At 40.5% G+C, this 17979-nt stretch overlaps 2 protein-coding genes across 4 annotated transcripts in view; both read right to left on the bottom strand.

Annotated features, from left to right (window-relative positions):
* Nucleotides 1–16013, bottom strand: part of mlxip (MLX interacting protein) — a 28006-nt gene extending 11993 nt beyond the window's left edge. The window contains exons 1-9 of one of the 2 annotated variants that reach the window (XM_013914849.1): nucleotides 15425–16013; nucleotides 11645–11751; nucleotides 8602–8684; nucleotides 8311–8400; nucleotides 8144–8185; nucleotides 3825–4068; nucleotides 3625–3714; nucleotides 3353–3447; nucleotides 1090–1663 (exon numbers count right to left, since the gene is read on the bottom strand). In XM_013914849.1, the coding sequence (XP_013770303.1) occupies nucleotides 1090–1663; nucleotides 3353–3447; nucleotides 3625–3714; nucleotides 3825–4068; nucleotides 8144–8185; nucleotides 8311–8400; nucleotides 8602–8684; nucleotides 11645–11751; nucleotides 15425–15747 (1648 nt within the window). In that variant the 5' untranslated portion in view covers nucleotides 15748–16013. The remainder of the gene's footprint in view (nucleotides 1–1089; nucleotides 1664–3352; nucleotides 3448–3624; nucleotides 3715–3824; nucleotides 4069–8143; nucleotides 8186–8310; nucleotides 8401–8601; nucleotides 8685–11644; nucleotides 11752–15424) is intronic. The other variant, XM_005722095.1, reaches the window with a different exon arrangement.
* Nucleotides 16014–16414: 401 nt separating this feature from the next.
* The window catches only part of cfap251 (cilia and flagella associated protein 251), an 11438-nt gene continuing 9873 nt past the window's right edge, over nucleotides 16415–17979 (bottom strand). The window contains exons 17-20 of one of the 2 annotated variants that reach the window (XM_005722094.1): nucleotides 17459–17602; nucleotides 17156–17384; nucleotides 16917–17024; nucleotides 16415–16823 (exon numbers count right to left, since the gene is read on the bottom strand). In XM_005722094.1, the coding sequence (XP_005722151.1) occupies nucleotides 16696–16823; nucleotides 16917–17024; nucleotides 17156–17384; nucleotides 17459–17602 (609 nt within the window). In that variant the 3' untranslated portion in view covers nucleotides 16415–16695. Of the gene's footprint in view, nucleotides 16824–16916; nucleotides 17025–17155; nucleotides 17385–17458; nucleotides 17603–17979 lie in introns of those variants that run through there. The other variant, XR_001290540.1, reaches the window with a different exon arrangement.

Here is a 17979-nt window from a genome sequence, read left to right as displayed (position 1 = left end):
ACACACACACACACACACACACACACACACACACACACACACACACGTACGTTTTAAGAACCTATGTAATTATAAAATAAGATTGTGAAGATTTAATAATTAGGGTTAATGTGTGATGTTTGACCGTGTCATGACCTATTGTGATAAGCCAAATCGAAAGGGTAGTCAGAGTCCTGACTGGCCTTTGGCCTAGACCTTGGCCGCTACCTGACCCCTGCAGCTGTGTTTGGCTGGAAGGCGGGTGGGAAAGTTACCCAGCAGCAGGGGGCGGGGATACGGGTCCCTATATATTAGGGGACCAGTGGACACCCCCAGTACTTTTTTCCCCTCTGCTGTTTCTCCTTGTCCGTCTCAGAGTTGCTCTACTGTCTGTGCTCAAGGCTGTACACCCCGGGGTTTTGCTTTGCTTGCTTGCTTTCTGCTATGTAATTCTCTTGCTAGATTTCTGTATGTATTTTTCCTGCTGTTCATATGATTCAGTGTATTAAACTCTGTTCCAAGAATTCTACTCTTTTCCAGAGCATCTCTTGATTTTAATTGGATCTAAAGAGGTTGGATCTCCACATCGTTGGTGGGAGAAGGTTATCAGGATGGCTTCAAAATCTGCGACCACAGTACAATGACACTGTAGCTCTGTAGTTTACAAAATGAAGCGACTGATATGATGAGCTCATCAGAAACATTTTGCTAAGCTCAAAGATCAAATAAGTCTTGGTTTTCTACAAAAGGGTGATTCGCCTCCTCCTGGCTTAGGCTACTTCCACACTGACATTTCAGACCAGCACACTACATCTGTCTTTTAATGTCATCGATGAGTATAACCTCCTTTTCAGCAGCTTTTCCTGATACATCTTACAAAGATTGTCATATTTAAAATGAAAACATCTATACTTGAAATAACTACCTCAGTGTACTTTTTTCCTTAAAACTCTAACACAAGTGAAGCTACAGTAACTCAAATATGTGTGTGTTACAACATTAAGTCATTACATTAGACATACTGTAGCGCTACCTTGTGGTGAAAATGATAATTTTACATTTCTATTTTACAGATATAAAATACTGATCTTGATTTTAGAAACCACAGACCTGTGAGGATGATCTGAGACGAGGGAAGGGTGTTAGCAGGAGCGATCCTTGGCATGGGCCGACTTTTGTTGGCACTGGGTGGCTGTAAAGGTCGAGGCAGAGCAAAAGTCTGAGTTTGCTGTACAGAAGTGGCGGCCAGAGGAGCCACGGTTTGAAGATGGGATGGGTGACCTGGTGCTTGTGCAGATAAGGTGCTATAATCCGAGCTGTGGCTGAAGGTGGTGGCAGAGTCACTCGGCGTGACAGTAGAGGAGGCTGTGTGCGTAATCACAGATGCCGCTACAGTCTCATCCAAGACTGAGGTGTTGTTCAAGGGTGAGGTAACCATGGGTGCTGCTGAGGCCATGTCCTGACCTGGAAGGCACTGTACCAGAGGATCATGTGATAACGGCTGAGCGACAGAGGGAACCTGACCACTGGGCGCCACCTGCCCAGGGAACAAGGACATGTAGTTGTGCGCATAGACAACATCGCTACTACCGCCTGACTGACTGGCCATGGGAGAGGGGACAGACATGGGGCTAGAAGGGGAGATGGGGTTGGTTGTCAGCTGCATGGAGGACATTAACTGGGCCTGGCAAGGGATGAAAAGGAAACAAGCACACTTAGTAAAATATGACACAGAGCAGACACACTTCTGTGGTTTATGACAGTAAACAGACTGTCTGATGACACATCTGTTATACCTGCTCTTTAACTAACGGTAGTAAAAGTTTCAGGAGTGGATCCATGATTTATAATACTAAATATTCTGAATAATTAATAACTGACCTCACTGCTAACTGATCCTGTACCTTAATTTTCATTTGAAGTTTCTACTTTATTGAATTTTTTTATTTTAAAAATATTTTTAACCTTATTTAGATTTTTGATTTGCTTCATACTGAAGTTTATTTTTGAGCCACACTATTTTATTCATTTCACAGGTCATAGTTTTAACAGAATTATTAAGTGCTGTACCAAAGGATTATTTATGGAGTATTTAAAGTGTAGTACGTGTCCTGTCTTCAAATACTGGTTTTCTAAAGTCAATTACAGTGAAGTACAGTGACAGGACTATGACAGTGTGCATATATAATTGTCAAACAAGCTTCTTGTTTTTTAAACAAGTTCACTGGACACTTTATTAGGTACAACTATTTCAGAATGAGGAGGAAAAGTGATTTAAGTAATTTTGAACGTGGCATCGATGTTGATTGCTCTGAGTTTTTTTTTTAAAACTGCTGACCTGCTTGGATTTTCCCACAAAAACATCTGTAGGGTTTACAGAGAATGATTAAAAAGGTAAAATATCCAGTTAGCAGGAGTTCCTCTGGGTGAAAATGTCTTGATTGACGTCAGAGAAAAATGGCCAGATTGCTTTAAGCTCATAGAAAAGCAACAGTGACGCAAATACCCATTGGTGCAAACCAAGGTATGCAAAAGAGCATTTCTTAGAGCAGCTGGTCTGCAGCAGAAGACCATCATATAGACTCACCAATATGAGACAACAGGAAAAAAACATGTTGCCTAAGCTTTGATTTCTGCTGCAACATTCGAGTGGTTGGGTCCAGATTTGAGGTAAGTAACATAAAAGCAATGATCTATTGTCTATCAGTGGTTCAGGCTGGTGGTGGTGGTGGTGTACACTTTGTACCGACTGAGCACCGTTTAAATATCACAGCCACTAGATCTCCATAGCACTGGTGGTTGAACAGGAGTTTCACATTATGGATGTGCAGCAACTCTGTGACACCTTCATGTCACTTTTGAAAGTGTCTGCTGGTTCAACCAGGTTCAGGTTTCACGAACGCTGCATATCTTTTTCATGGCTATGATGAGCCTTTATACTGTCCGAGTTGCTAAAATTCATACAGGGACCCAGAAACAATTAACAGTGGACCCAAAAGATACACATTTTTTTCACTAAAGCCAAGTCATGGCTGATTAAAAAACTTTTGAGAAACTTCAAGGAGGAAGGTATGAAAGAAAAGCCAAATATTCAGAGCTATTTAGAGTACACAATTTTATTGAAAATTTTATGAATTAAATGTTAATCAGTTTGAGCAAGTCATGTATGAAAGTGCTGTGTAAACAGTTTAGTAATATTATTATGTTACTTCATTGTTTTTGTCTAACTACAGTAAGGCAGAAAGTTGGTGGCAGACGTGGCAGAAATACAAAGAAATTTTAAATCTAAGACAATAAAAAAAAAAACCTCTCCTTGAACAGACTGTTTTCATGGTGGTGTGTGTTAGGGACTGAGCCTTGGATCTGTGTTTACCTGTGACTGAGAGCTGCTGCTGGGTAGAGGGGTGACAGATGATGCAGTGGGGGAAACAGAGGGGAAGGCGGGCTGACGGAGGCTGTGAAATAAGTCTGGAACAAGAGTCTCTATGTTAGCTAGAGGTTAGTAAAACCACACTACTTTTTGCGTTAGGCTAGGTCAACTGCTGTAGCAGAGTTACTAGAATATGTGTGCTTGACTTCTGTACAGTGTGCACTATTAGTCTGTGTCAAGTCCTAATGCAGCTGTGGGTGGTGCTTTACTGTTACCTTGCAGTGGATCAAATGAGTCCATGAAGTCCAAGTTAGGCTGTAACGGGATGAGTCCTGGTTGGATCATGTCAGCATTCCCTGCATGAGCTTTGGACAGGAGAGGCAGAGTTATGGGGAGTAAGGGCCACGGCATGGCTGTGTTTATGCAAATATAAGAGATCCAGTTCCACAAGCATATCTTTTCTTGATTTTCTTACCAATCTCCCTCGGATTAGGGAAGGGTATGGGCTGGTGTGAGGCCAGCGTAGAGAACAATGTGTCTGTAAACTCAGACATCAAAACGTCCATATCGAAAAGGTTGTCCATCTCCATGGGGGCAGGTGCTTCAGTAATCATACGACGAGTCACACAGCGTGCAGCGGCCTCTTCATCCTGATAAAAGGAGACACGGAGCATGTCTGGAGAGACTTCCCCAAACAGGGATAACTGCTCCTCCGGCCCCTTTGAGCGTTCAAAATGCAGTAACCACACCAGTTAGCAACACACAAGCATGCAGCATCACGTAGTATTGTGAACTCCTCATTTACATGAACTGTGCAAAAGTTTGATGGGAAATTTCATTTTATGCATTTTAGATGTTTGGTTTTTTAAACGATACAAGCTACAATTCAGTCTTTTAAACGAAGCCTAAAAGATTAACCTCGATCTACATTCAAGCAGGCTGCTAATTTATTTATTTATTGTTTACATTTACTTTTCCATGCTGTCAAACTCAAGACTGACATCATTACTCTAGTACAATCATTTTCTTCTATGACCCAATCAGCTTGCTTCCTGCATGCTTCAGATCTCAGTGCTCTTCTGTCATTGTAATGTCAGACTCGCAGTCATGCACTTCCACCTCCCCCCCCCGGTGTCTCAGAGCCCCATCAAAGCTTCCATTTCCCTCTTCACCACCATCAGTCTCTAGATCCTAGAGGATCCTGTCCAAACTCCTGTCACTGCTGGGTCACTGCTCTGCTGTTCCACAGCCTAGTCACTAAATAGCTTTTATTCAAATTCTGTATCTCGTAAATCATTTGAACTTGTCCGAATGATCTCTCCATACTGAATACTTTTTCAACACATAAAAAGCAGCTCAAAACATCCATCCGTCCGTTTTCTTCTGCTTATCCGGGGCCGGGTTGCGGGGGTAGCAGCCCAAACAGAAAAGCCCAGACCTCCCTCTCCCCACCCACCTCCTCCAGCTTGTCCGGGGGAACACCAAGGCGTTCCCAGGCCAGCCGAGATATATAATCTATCCAGTGTGTCCTGCCCCAGGGCCTCCTCCCGGTGGGACATGCCTGGAAGACCTCGCCCAGGAGGCATCCTTGTCAGATGCCCGAACCACCTCAACTGGCTCCTTTCGATGTGGAGGAGCAGCGGCTCTACTCTGAGCCCCTCCCAAATGGTCGAACTTCTCACCCTCTCTAAGGGAGAGGCCAGCCACCCTTTGGAGGAAGCCCATTTCCGCCGCTTGTATCCGTGATCTCGTTCTTTCGGTCACTACCCCCAGCTCGTGACCACAGGTGAGGGTAGGGACATACTGTAGATCGACCAGTAAATTGAGAGCTTCGCTTTTACTCTCAGCTCTCTCTTCACCACAACAGACCGTCTGTCGAGCTCTCGCTCCCTTCTCTTGTCACTCGTGAACAAGACCCCAAGGTACTTAAACTCCTCCACTTGGGGCAGGAACTCGTCCTCGACTCAGAGTGGGCACTCCTCTGTCCTCTGTGAACATTGTTCCCTCGCTGATATAGCCTGCATTATTTTGGCTTCATCTTTGAAACGGAAAACACATTCCCATCCCATTCCTTCTTTTCTCAGCAACAGGCATGCAATGGCCAGCCCCCAAAATAAGTCACCACCTGGATGTAACTACGCAAAAAGCCAAGAGTCTTCCAATAATTGGATAATTACTGCAGTGATTACTAGGTTTCAGCTTGCAACATGTTATTTGACTGTAAATGATGCAGCGATTAGCTTTTCATTTCTTAAACAGCCACGTTGAAAAGTCTATCCCATACTCATGGAAATTGTGTTACTCCATTTCAGCCAAATTATTGTCCTAGATCAAGCAAAGAAAAAAACTGAAAAGGGTAAAACTGAGTTAAATACTGTCTAATATACTATTAAATCAAAAGAAATCCTGAACAATCATGTCTGGAAAAACATTTGGAGAAATTAAATCTTACAAAAGTAAATAAATAAACAGTAGAAGTCATTGATATGTTGATAACAGTAAAAGTAACAGCATTTCCACACATGATGAGAAGAGAACTAAAGGGACTGAAATTAAACAGCTGTGCAGCTTTGAGAAAACCACTAATTAGTGAGACTAACTGGGAAAAAAAGACTTCATTTCGCTATGGAGCACAAACATCGGACTCATACCAATAATAGATGAAGCAGGGTAAGAAGAGAAATGGCTGAAGTAATGCATCCATGATCCCTAGTGGAGGTGGTGTTGTGATCTGGGGTTGCTCCGGTTGTTCAGGCCTATTTAAGCAATGTTTTAGGTCAGCTGACTACCTGAATATACTGAAATGCCATGCTCACTGAACCAGAGAGTGATACGGCTGTAAGTCATACCACCTTTAAGCTCAGGGTAGTAAAGCTTATTGCTGCATGAATGTGTGTGTGAGTTGAGCACTCTGCGTCATTAGGAATGTGCTATACAAATACGAGTCCACTTACACATATGAGCAGACATTCACAGCACTATAAGCTGCCACTTGAATCGCATCAACACAAAACCTTTGTTGGTGAAAAATTCATGCAACTGTTGATAGAAATAAATGCCCTGAGATTATTTACTGAAAAGAGAAAACGGCTTATTAAAATGTCACCATGGCAACTGTGTGCCGTCATTAAAGCTACAGGTAGTCAAATAAAATATCAGTTTGTATGACTTTTGACTGGACACTGTACGTCTTCACGGAGGAAGTACTGAGGACAGATGAGTGGGGTTTTATATCCATATTCACTCACATCAAAGCAAAAATAAAATGTTTTAGGCTCCACAAAGAGCTCAAATTTTATCATGAACTGCGTCTGGGATTGCATGAAGGAACAGAAGATGACATAAACCCCCAGAAAAACAGTTGCTGTTTTAAAGTGAATGATCACTAACACCAAATACAGATTTTATTTTGGGCTGAAGTTTGAGTAAAACTAATAAACAGGTTCATTTTCTTTAAAGCTCCGCTTTAAATTTAACAGCTCAAACTTTTGCACAGTGCTGAATGGGTGAGGATGCCACCATACCCGGCATGTTGGTCCTTTCACATGGTTGTGTGATGTAAAATCATCACACAACCACATCCATTTATAGTCAGCATTACAGCACAGGTAGCTGCTCCAGTATTCCCCTGAACCATAGGTTTGACACTCACACCTCGACATCAGCGCTCATGTCTAAACTCCACAGTTTGTTAAAGTGCCCTGACACTGTTAAGCAGTGGCTGGCAGGTGGATGGTTGACAGTTTTCTTCAGTTAAATTAAGACAAAACTAAAATAATTATCTTTGCACAAGAATAATGCATGTCTGGGATAAATGAGACACCTGGACCTCTTGGTTATTTGGCAAAATTCTCTGTTAGGAACCTTGGCATAACGTTTGATTCTGGTTTTACTCAGAATGTGAGTTTATGTGACCAGTTGTTTGTCTGCTTTGCTAATCCAGCCAGGGGTCCTGCTCTGCCTAAACAGTGGCTTTCCCACTGGATTATAGAAGCCATCTCACTGGTGTACAGCACCAAGAGTCTTGCTTTGCCCCAGGGTGTGAGAGTTCATTCCACCATGGGAATGGAAACATCATGGACTCTTTTTAAAAGGGCCATGATATTTGTGCTGCAGCTAGTTGAGCATTACTTTTGTTCAGTTCTATCATTTGGATGTCACAGCCCCTTTGGTGGCTCATGATGTCCTTTCTGCTGGGTCTACCACACGCTAAAGCGCTGGCGGTCTGATTCTAGTTCGGTGGCTGCTCTGTGGGGCGTGTAGAAATGTTCCATACTTGTGTGCTTTACCTAGTGAATCAACTGAATCGAATGAAAGGGAATGAACGGTTATATCTATAACTTCTGTTCCCTGAAGGAGAGGAACAAGGTACCGCCACGCAGCTTGGCTCGTTGAAGAGCGGATATCAAACTGAGGGATGGCTGTGATGACTGGGGGTATGTGTGCAGGTGTCGCGCCACAGCGACACACATTTTGTCGTGCACATCGAGAAGTGCACGACTGGCGGAAATGATGGGAGAGGTGACAATATTCCACATGCCGGGTATAATGGGACCCTGAATGAGTGATTGAGTGAGTACATAGTTTTACAAGCTAAATTAGATGCACACAATCACAAGTGCCTTGTATGCATAGTCACAGATGATCTTCTAAGTACAAATAATTTCAAGTTGACTGGGTTAGTGTGGTTTCATTTCATCAGTATCAATATCTGGCTGAACAGATGTTGACACTAATGATTATGTTAATATTAACGTCTTGTTAGTGACCTAAGCATGTTGCAATGCTGCATACCTTAAGTAAGCTCGAGAGGTCGTCATCCTTGTGTTTCTGTAGCTATAAAAGAGTTCACAAGTTCAACATTAAATAAATATTTATGCTTTATGGCCAAACAACATGTCTACTAAAATTTCTCAGCATCTTTGTAACAGAAACAATGTTTCAGTAAAACTATACTGCACCCTTTTCTTAAAGTATGTTCTCCATTTGTGGTATTCTCTTATGACAATTTCAATTCTTCTTTTCCAGCATTTCCCCTCTGCAGCGATGGCCTGGAAAAGAGAGAAGGCAAGAGATAGGAACTAAAACGAAGCCTATGAGAAGCATATGGTACAAAGAAAGGAAGCAGGAAAGGAAAACAAACATCAATTTCAAGAAAGTGGTTTGAGTGTCTGGACAACTGGATGATTTCAGTGAAAAGAAAAAACAAGTCTCTGTGCATCTCACAATGATCACAACTTCTTCATCTTTACCTCAGGACGAGGGATGTCCAGGTCCATACTTCCATCAAGTGGTGTCACAAAGTGACAAACAGGATTCGATCTTTTCTCCACATCTGGGGTTTGAAAAATAACTCAAGTTTAAAATAGAGAGTTGGATTTTTCCATCTTAAAAAAAGATATTTGCAGAATATGAAAAAAACAAGCAACATAACAGGTATGTACAGTTAGGGTTCCCATACATTCATCATGCACACGAATGTCAAGGTTATTTTGGTCCCCTAATGACTTCTTCAAACTGCTATTTTTCCAGGGTGGAATGATTGTACTGCATGCATCTCTGGTGATTTAAAAACAGAAAACAAAACAAACTAGAATACGCTCATTTCTAAACGACTGCGTCTATATATTTACCCTTTTCTTTTTCCACCGTAGAAAAAGAAGAGTTCAACGAATTGACCAAAGGCCCAAAATTGCTACAACATTTATACCCACGATGAGTGGATGTAACATTTTGACTACAACTGCAAATGAAAGCTTCATTGTTAAAATAAATAGCTCTATTTGTTTAGTTATAACTCACCCAGCTCAGAAAACACTTGACCCAGATTTAGCTTACTTAGTGATGTAAATGAAAGTTACTATTAGTCACTTCCACAAATCAGGCGTCACCTGTGGTGACCTTAGATTCACATCAAAGTGTATTTAAGACATGCAGTTTTCAGTTTTAAATCAGCTATCGCCAGGCTGGTATAACTTTGAAATATATTAGCTAAAACATAGTGGCTCAGCTTGCAAAACGTGGATTATAAGTGTAGTCCGTGTGCTTCTCTGTTTACTTTTCATTTTTTTTCGAGAATTAGGTTTACTGCATGTCTGGAAAAGTGGCTAAGCCTCTGCTGTAGTAATGACTTTCAAGAAACATCTTCACATGTGATAAAGTATTATATCAGAAGGACCACAAGTAGCTATTTATAAACACAAATAGAAGCTTGAACTATAATTTCAGTGAGAAAAGCATGCTGACATGTCCTAACCATGATACTAATAGTCCATTCTAACAAAGCGTTTTTAAAAGCAGTATTCAGGTCAGTACATGTCCCACAAAATGTGTAAAAGATTTCAACAGTGATAATAAGAGAGGTTGATTACAGGTTTCTCCAAACCCCTTCACTCTGCTCTCACATTGCTGGATCAGCCTGTGTATGAAAGGATACTGGAGACAGAAGATCAGAAACTGTCTCAAAGATCTATTATGGTGGAAGTAAGACCGGCATGACATCCTTTCCATTCCCTTTAGTATCATTATTAAGTGCATATCTCATCATATCCTGTATTTCTTTGTTGTTTGTAAATGGCTTCTAATTTATCTGGTATAGCAAGAGATTTTTATGAAGCCCATCAAACACTTATACTGCTGATTCCACACTTCCTGTGCTCTGACCTGATTTCCCCCAGGATCTAAAGTCACATGAAAAACAAAGTTTTCACAGGCTCTATGCAGTCCTGTGAATAACTATACCCTTACTGCTTAGATAGCATTAAGAAAGGAAGGCACTGGAAATCAAATGCACTTGATTAATTAACTGATCATCTGCAAAGCTCACCTGGAGCATTCAGGTGTATATTAACATAATCCCACAATCCAAAGGGGAGATGTCCCAGAAAAAAGTCAAACAATAAAAAAAATAAAATAAATATATATATATTTTTTTAAAACACACAAAAAAAACCTCAAGCCTACATCTCAGACTCTGCAGGCTTCAGTTAGCATGTTAAATGTTACATTTAGATCACTTCAAAAGCACTGAACAAGCACAGCTTGTTTGGAACGGTTGCCAGGAGAACTCCTCTTCTCTCTAAAGGAACATGTCAGCACAGCTTGCAAAGTTTGCAAAATAAACCAAACACAGACACCTCACACTAACTGTCAGAGTGCATTCTTGATACAAATGTGAAGCCATCTGTTCAATAGCTAAAGCTCGGCTCAAACTTGGAATTGAGGTTTTCCAATGGCCCAGTCAAAGTCCAGACATCAACCTGACTGAAATGATGTGCCAGGACCTTAAGAGGACTGTGCATAAATGAACGCCCGCAAAACTGACCTGAAACAACATTGTAAAAAAAAAAAAAAAAAAAAAAGAGCGGGCCAAATTTCTTCACAATAATGTGAGAGACATAAATTCACATGTAAAACAAGTACTTCAACATATAGCTGCTAAAGGTGGTTCTACAAGGCACTAAATTGTGGGTGTAGTTAGTTTTTCAAAGCCTTTCATGTTCCTCCCCTTCTTATGCATATTGTTTTAGATCTTTATGCAGTTTTTGTAGTGATTAAAACTAGTGTCTCATTAGAAATTACACATTGGAACAATAATTGCTAAAATTTTATAATAGGGGTGGGAAGAGGGTTGGGGGGAAAAACCTGACAGAAAAAAATAAGTTGATAAGTTCAGTGTTATGAGTAGACACAACACTGCTTAATCCCTGGAGTTATATGCCTTTTTTATGCTTTAGTGTCATATATAGCAGCATTAAGTCGCTTAATAAAATTATCTCTTTGAAAAGGGTGAGGTAGAATTAACGGACTGAAAAAAAAGCAGCTGCTGTCCACAGAAAAACTTTGAAAGACTTTTAAGCCTGGAGAACTACTGCTTAAGACCACTTTAAAAAAAATTACACAAAGGTCCAGAAGCAAAACTTAAAGAAATGAGGAGTGCCTCTAGACTTCCACAGTACTGTATTAGGCTTCTTAGTCAATCATTTTGTGTTGAATTCTTTTTCTTTTAAACATACATTTATTTCCACTTTAATTAGCTGAAAACCAATTAAATAGGAGTGAAACTAAACATACCTGGTGCAAAATTCATTTGGGAAGAAAAGAGCTATGCAGTTAGAGAAACTAAGAGCAGCACATCAAAAGAAACTGCAAAACAGTCATCGCTTCTAAAAATAACTGGATTCTATGATTGATTCAAATTGTGTTACACTGAAGGCAATGTTTAATTAAATATTAACCAAAAACAGTCACTTTCACATTTTGTGTATGAAATGAAAAGCACTGTGGAACTCTTACATTGGATGTACCAGGCTCGCCATATGGCGTTGTTCAGGCGAATCTTGTCTCTCCAAAGCAGTTTTAGCCCTTTGAAGTTCTTCCACTTTGGAGACACCAACTTACCACTGAAAAGGAAAGAAAAACATCAGTGAAATAACTGTAAGACCAAACCAAAACCTTTAAAATACTGTAAGAATAACCTGCATTAGCAAATCACAAACAGTTTTTTTCTTTGATTAATTGATCATGCACACGTTAATCACGTATCTTTTTCAGGTGAAATGATCACAGGTTTTTTTAAAGCCTAATAGTGATACTTAGAGGCTATACTGATCCAACACCCATCAATTAGTAAAAAAGTAAGGGAGCACCATCCTCTGACAGGAGTTATGTGTCTGACGAAAGAGTTTCACCAACTGTGCGGCCTAAATTTGGCTAATTATATTTGAACAGAGGTGGGCTGCAGGACAAAATGTAAATAAAGAAAAATGTATAATCACATTTAAAAAAGGTGTGAAAATAAACCACATGTGTTGTTCGCCTGCTCAACCCGTGACTTATGTCTAACCACAAGAGCGGGAAAGCAAAGGCAGACAAGAAAAAGGAAGCCTGTTTAAAGTCATGCTTGAGTTACAAGTTATACAACAAGATGATGGCAGCTGCTCCTGCTGCTTACGCAAACAGTAACATCACTAATACACAGACACACACACACACACACGTCGGTAATGTTGAGACAAGTGAGCACTGGAGGAACTCATCTGTATGTGCAGGTATGTGTACAGCATGTGCGCTTAATGATTACATCACAGTAACGATTCTGCCTGTTCAGTGTCACATAAAAACAAGATGGGAGAGTCAAACAATCAATGATAAAAATCACTGACGCTTCGTGGACTTAAGGGGTGCAGGTGTACCATTCTGATATCCGAGTGCTAAATTGTAAAAAGACTGACCATTAAATTAAAAAACAACAACAAAAAAAATTTCCAAAGCGCCTTAACGAGGAAATGTTTACTACAATCCAAAGGGGTTGGCTCACAGTTTCCCGTCTTACCATTCTTCCTGTCAAATTTTACAGTCTGTCTCTCTTGACCAATTCTTTTCCTTTCCATCATTTGTTTGTTTATTTACTGTACTGAGTATTATTTACTGTACTGCACACTGTGTGAGTCTTTTGGAGCATATACAACCGTTTCAATGGTAAATGCCCTTTTTCTGAAATAAACCCTCATCACTTACAACAAAAACAACAGAACAGTAACTGTATCTTTAAATAATCAGGGCAAAGGAAATCCTCTGAGCAACTGGCACCTCAAACATAGCTGTAAAAGGAAAACTATGAGTACGGCCACTATTACTATAATGTACCATTATAGGGACCGTCTTTAAACCTTCTTCCTTAAATCTGCACAAAAGCACTGCTTTTATGCAAACATACAATCAATAATCCTATTTATTGATTGTAAGTTTGCAAATTCTACCTTTTCAGAATAACAAGGTGCTTTATTTATCTGATTTAAGTATTGTATGGAGGCATTATCTTGTAATAAGAGCTGCATGGAACAACTGGCAATTGAGTTATAGTGATTGTCAATTAATTTTATAAATCCCTGCTCAGGCATAACTGCTCAACATTGTCTGGATCTGTAATTGAACTGGAAACTTTAGATGCACAGTTTACACTAATAATTGACATATTTTTGGCTTTAAAATGAATCAACTATTGATGAGAAATAAATATTTTTAATTCTGAAGCACTTATGTGCTACACATATGATGATGGCACAGAAACCAGATTTTAAACTAAGGCAAATTTTGATGTACAGGCCTGAGCCAGGGTCATGGTGGGGGTGTCCTGTTCTTTTAATCTGATATGTCACCAAGTCATATAAACTCATTTTATAAAACCACCAGTCTGCTGGCTATGAAGGAGAATGCTAGTTTTAAGAGCCTTCTGCATTGACTTCATACCAAGTAGAAATGTCTTTAAAACACAGTCCATACCTCTACTACAACCACAGAAGCATGTGCAGCTTTGTTTACAGTTCAACTCAGAGTGCTGACATGATCAGTATGTTTGATTCATCCCACTAGCGCACAGGAAAAATTGCCATGCTAACTTCATGTCTAATCAGCGAAGAAACAATAACAAGTACAGTCATGTGAAAAGGAATGCTTTTACAGGACTCTGCCCACAGACTAATTACGCCCTATGATTCAACGGCTTGTAGATCAACCTTTTTGTAGCATTAACTCCAAGTAATTGTTTGCTGCAGGATTTTATCAGTCACTCATACCATTGTGGAGAAGTTTTCACCCACTCTTCATTACAATGTTGCATCAGTTATATAAACTTTGCAGGTATTTGTTTATGCACAAGTTTTTTCTAAGTCCTGCCACAGCATTTTAATCGGGTTGAGGTCTGAACATTGACTGGGCCATTTGCAAAACCTTGATCCTTTCCTTTTTCAGACATTCTGTTGTTGATTTGCTGCTGTGTTTTCCCCATCCTGTTATCAATGAGAGAAGAGACTTTTTCCAAACAGGCCGTCCAAACAAGCTATACTTGTTCAGTCTTTTTCTATTTCTGTCATTAACTTTAACATTTGACATTTCAACTGAGACCTTTAGAGTCTGAGACATAGCTCTTTGTGGTTTTTGCTGGTTTTACGAGCACTGGTTAATCTGAGGTGAATTTTCTGGGATGTCTATACCAGCAAACTGGCAAAACTTCTGCTTTCATAAAGGTGCTCACATTTAGTGATGATCTATAAAACCTGGCTGCTACTTTCCTTCATTGTGGCAGCAGTAAGGGTGCTTTTAGGTTTTAACAGGATTGCACAGAGTCCTGTGAAAACTTCCTCTTTCACATGACTGTAGATAAGCCTGCCACAAAACAAATTTAACTTTTATAAACATCCACTGTGCACAAGGGTCAGCATAACAACATATCTACCGTAGTTGATTCCTGCATCCAGATTTTTTGGTTCTAGGGTCCCTGGATGAGAAAACTGCAAAACTCAATGGGGTTAGTAAGAAAGGATGCTCTCTCTCTCTCTCTCTCTCTCTGTAACCCAAACAATCAATGATAAAAATCACTGACGCTTTGTGGACTTAAGGGATGCAGGTGTACCATTCTGATATCTGACCAATTCTTTTCCGTTGCATCATTTTTGCATGTATTTACTGTACTGAGTATTATTTACTGTACTGCACACTGTGTGAGTCTTTTGGACAATGCGGCTTGGCCAGAGTAGAACTAGAGTAGAACAGAGTAGAACTGTCTCAGGTGTGTGTTTTAGTTAAGTCACTGTATGTGTGTGTGGTTGAGTGAATGCGAGTTGCAGTAGTTAGTGCTAACTAACTTTTTTAAGAAGCACCCAATCAAAAGAAAGTAGTCTTACTGGAAAGGTGGCCTACATTTCTACAAAATAAAAAATACTGCAAATTCACAACCCGGTGATGTCATGTAGTATAATATAAGTTGCAGAGGATATTTTTTTAGCAATTTACACAATTCAACCTAAATCCCTACATAATTAGATGCAGGGCTTGTTTTTTCTCCGTGTCTAGTTCCTTGATCTAAGTAAGGCTTCTACAACTATCTCCAGGACCACACTCCCTACAAAATCATGATCATCGAGCAGGAAGTTAAAGGAAGACTCGTGACCGCATGCAGTCGCCCCATGCCTGACTCTGCACATAGAGGAATGCTCAGCGTGGAGGAGTGGGTGAGGAGGAGCTAAAGTGAAAATGAATAGTCCCCATGTGTTTACATAGTTCGCCATAACTTACCTATACGCCAGAGTCATGCACTCAAAGAGCTTCGTCAGTGAGGCGTCTATGGAGAAGTGCGACGAGCTCGCTTTTCCAAAATGATAGGTCTGACACGTTTGTTTGTTGACAGTGTCGAAGTCGTAGCCTTTCTTCGGCGGATGCTCGGTGTGGGGCGAGGACACCATGAAGTGTCCGCTATGGATGATCTGAGACTCCAGTCCTTCTGCCTTCCTCAGCCCTAGGTGAGTCTCCTCCGTGTCCGAGTCGTCATCCTGCTCCTGCTTTATGCTCGTGGAAGGGCAACGGTATTTGTGCCGCAGGGACACCTCGCTCATAGCCATGTCGATAACTCACCAGACAAATGGCTAAAGTTAGCCAGCAAGCTAGAACAATAAAACTCTCCCTTTCATGAGTCTCTCCGGAGAACACGCCGACCGTTAAACTTCACCAGCTTCACGCCGCGGAGTCGAGGCCCTCGGTTCACTCATCGCTAAGCTCGCTGTCGGTCATTAAACTCCCAACTTAACTTGTTGTCTTGAGTTGACGTAGCTACGAGTCTCAACTACCAGCTGACGAGAAGCTGCTCACTGGACCCTCTGCCCAGAGCAGGAAGTTCCTGTCGAAAAGCGCCTCTGATTGGGCCGCCTCAGAGCCCCGCCCACTAATCAGACCCTGCAGCCACAGGCACGTTTCTGCAGCGAGGAAAGACGAATGATCACGCTTGTGAATTGTGAAAATATCTTTAATTTAAGGATCGGGTTTAGTGGTTTAGAGACAAGGTTAGAGAAACAAGTCTGAGATGGTTTGGCGAGGATAGGTGATATATCAGAAAAAGGGCTTTAGAATATTGAGCTGCAAGGTAGAAAGAAAAGAGGAAGACCTCAGAGAAGATCCGTGGGTGTGGTGAAGGAGGACATGCAGCAGGATGATTTGGCAGAAGATCCTAGGAAGCCAGATGATCCGCTGTGGCGACCTATGAAGGGAGCGGCCGATAAAAGAGAACAAGACTTGTTTTAAATCTTCCTTTATTAGAATGCATTTTCTACATTTAACATGTGGAAGCGATTGTCATCAGAAACACTCAAATATCAACAGAAAAAAACTCTCTACTGCTTAACTGACTTTTTGTATTAGTATAAGATATAATGTTTTATATTTTAAGCTAAACACAGATTACACTCTACCTTCTGTTAATAACATGTTACAGTAATACTGCTGGTCTTTAAACAGACCAGCAGAGCTAAAACCTCGTCATAAACATAGATTCTCAGGCAGACGTTTTTGGTTCATCACTCTGGAGGGGAAGACTTGCTGCTCTGCTCTGCTGAGGACGTGAAGCCCAGGATCTGACCTGTGAATGTCTCCACAGATATCTCACTTGGGATCACAGAGTCCAGTGTATACTCTGAATGTCCACCTGAGTACATGCACAGAAAAAAATATTTTATTCTCAACATTTATGTGAATTTTTTGGTAATGACTTGGAAGTATGTGTTGTTGCATTACACACTTTTAGGTTCAGATAGTCCCCCTCCTTCCTCCTCCTCCTCCTCCACATCATCGAGGCCTAAAAGAGCAGTGAAACACTCCACCACCTCTTCCTCTGTCATGTGTTCTCCTGGGTTTAATATCAATAATAAAATGAAAATAACAAACGTGTTGGATGAGCTAATAAAAACTGACAATAAAACATGGACCATAGGATTAAGATTTATAACCAGTAAGATGCTGACCAATCATTCTCGTTACCTCGAACCTGTAGAAGTTCTATCAGCTCTTGTCTCTGTAGGATGGGCTGTCCTGTGCTGTCAACCTTCCCAAGGGCCCAAAAAGCTCTAACCAGATCACTGCTAGAGATGCTGAAGGCCGGCCGGTGGTTGACATACAGCTTGATAAATTCCTCCAGGTCAACGTCATTTACATATTTTCCTGTTTCGGCATACTTACTGAACTTAACTTCATTTTGCATGTCTTCTATCTGGTGAAGAAAATATGTTTAACTGTTATTAAAGGGTTGAGATTAAGTGGCGGTTTTAGTTTCACTGAATTTACCTCTTGTTCAGTAGGATAGTACCCCAAAGCTCTCATGAGAGAGGAAACCTCTGACAAGGGGATTTTGCAAGACACTTGTCGTTTCTCCATCGAGTCCACGCCTTGATGATGGACTTGGCAGTAATAAAAAAAGTCCTCCATCTCCTAAAGACAGAAGAACTCCCATTACTGATTAAAATGTCACAGTAAACAACAGTTTTAAAACTTGTACTAGGGCGAGGACTTATCTTATTTTCTTGTACTATTTAGAAATACATTTTATGCGTGGCCATGTGCATTGGTCTTCAGTTCCGAATGTCCAAAATAGTTGCCATATTTTTTTTTAAATATATTTCTCTGTAAACTCATTTTGTATAGCCATGCATAAAAAAGTGTAGGCTCATATTTTTTAAAGAAAATTTCAATTAAATAAGCGAAATTCATGCACATATGCCTTTCTCTCTGAGAACCAACAGAATTAAAAGCACAATGAATCCGTTAGATTAAATAAACTTTTTTGGGGAAAGTTGGGAAATTATTGT

Source organism: Pundamilia nyererei, unplaced genomic scaffold (assembly GCF_000239375.1).
Source record: "Pundamilia nyererei isolate P.nyererei 1_Seehausen unplaced genomic scaffold, PunNye1.0 scaffold00006, whole genome shotgun sequence".
NCBI lineage: Eukaryota > Metazoa > Chordata > Actinopteri > Cichliformes > Cichlidae > Pundamilia > Pundamilia nyererei.
The sequence above is the reverse complement of the archived record's forward strand: the minus strand, read 5'-3'. Positions and strand labels throughout refer to the sequence as shown.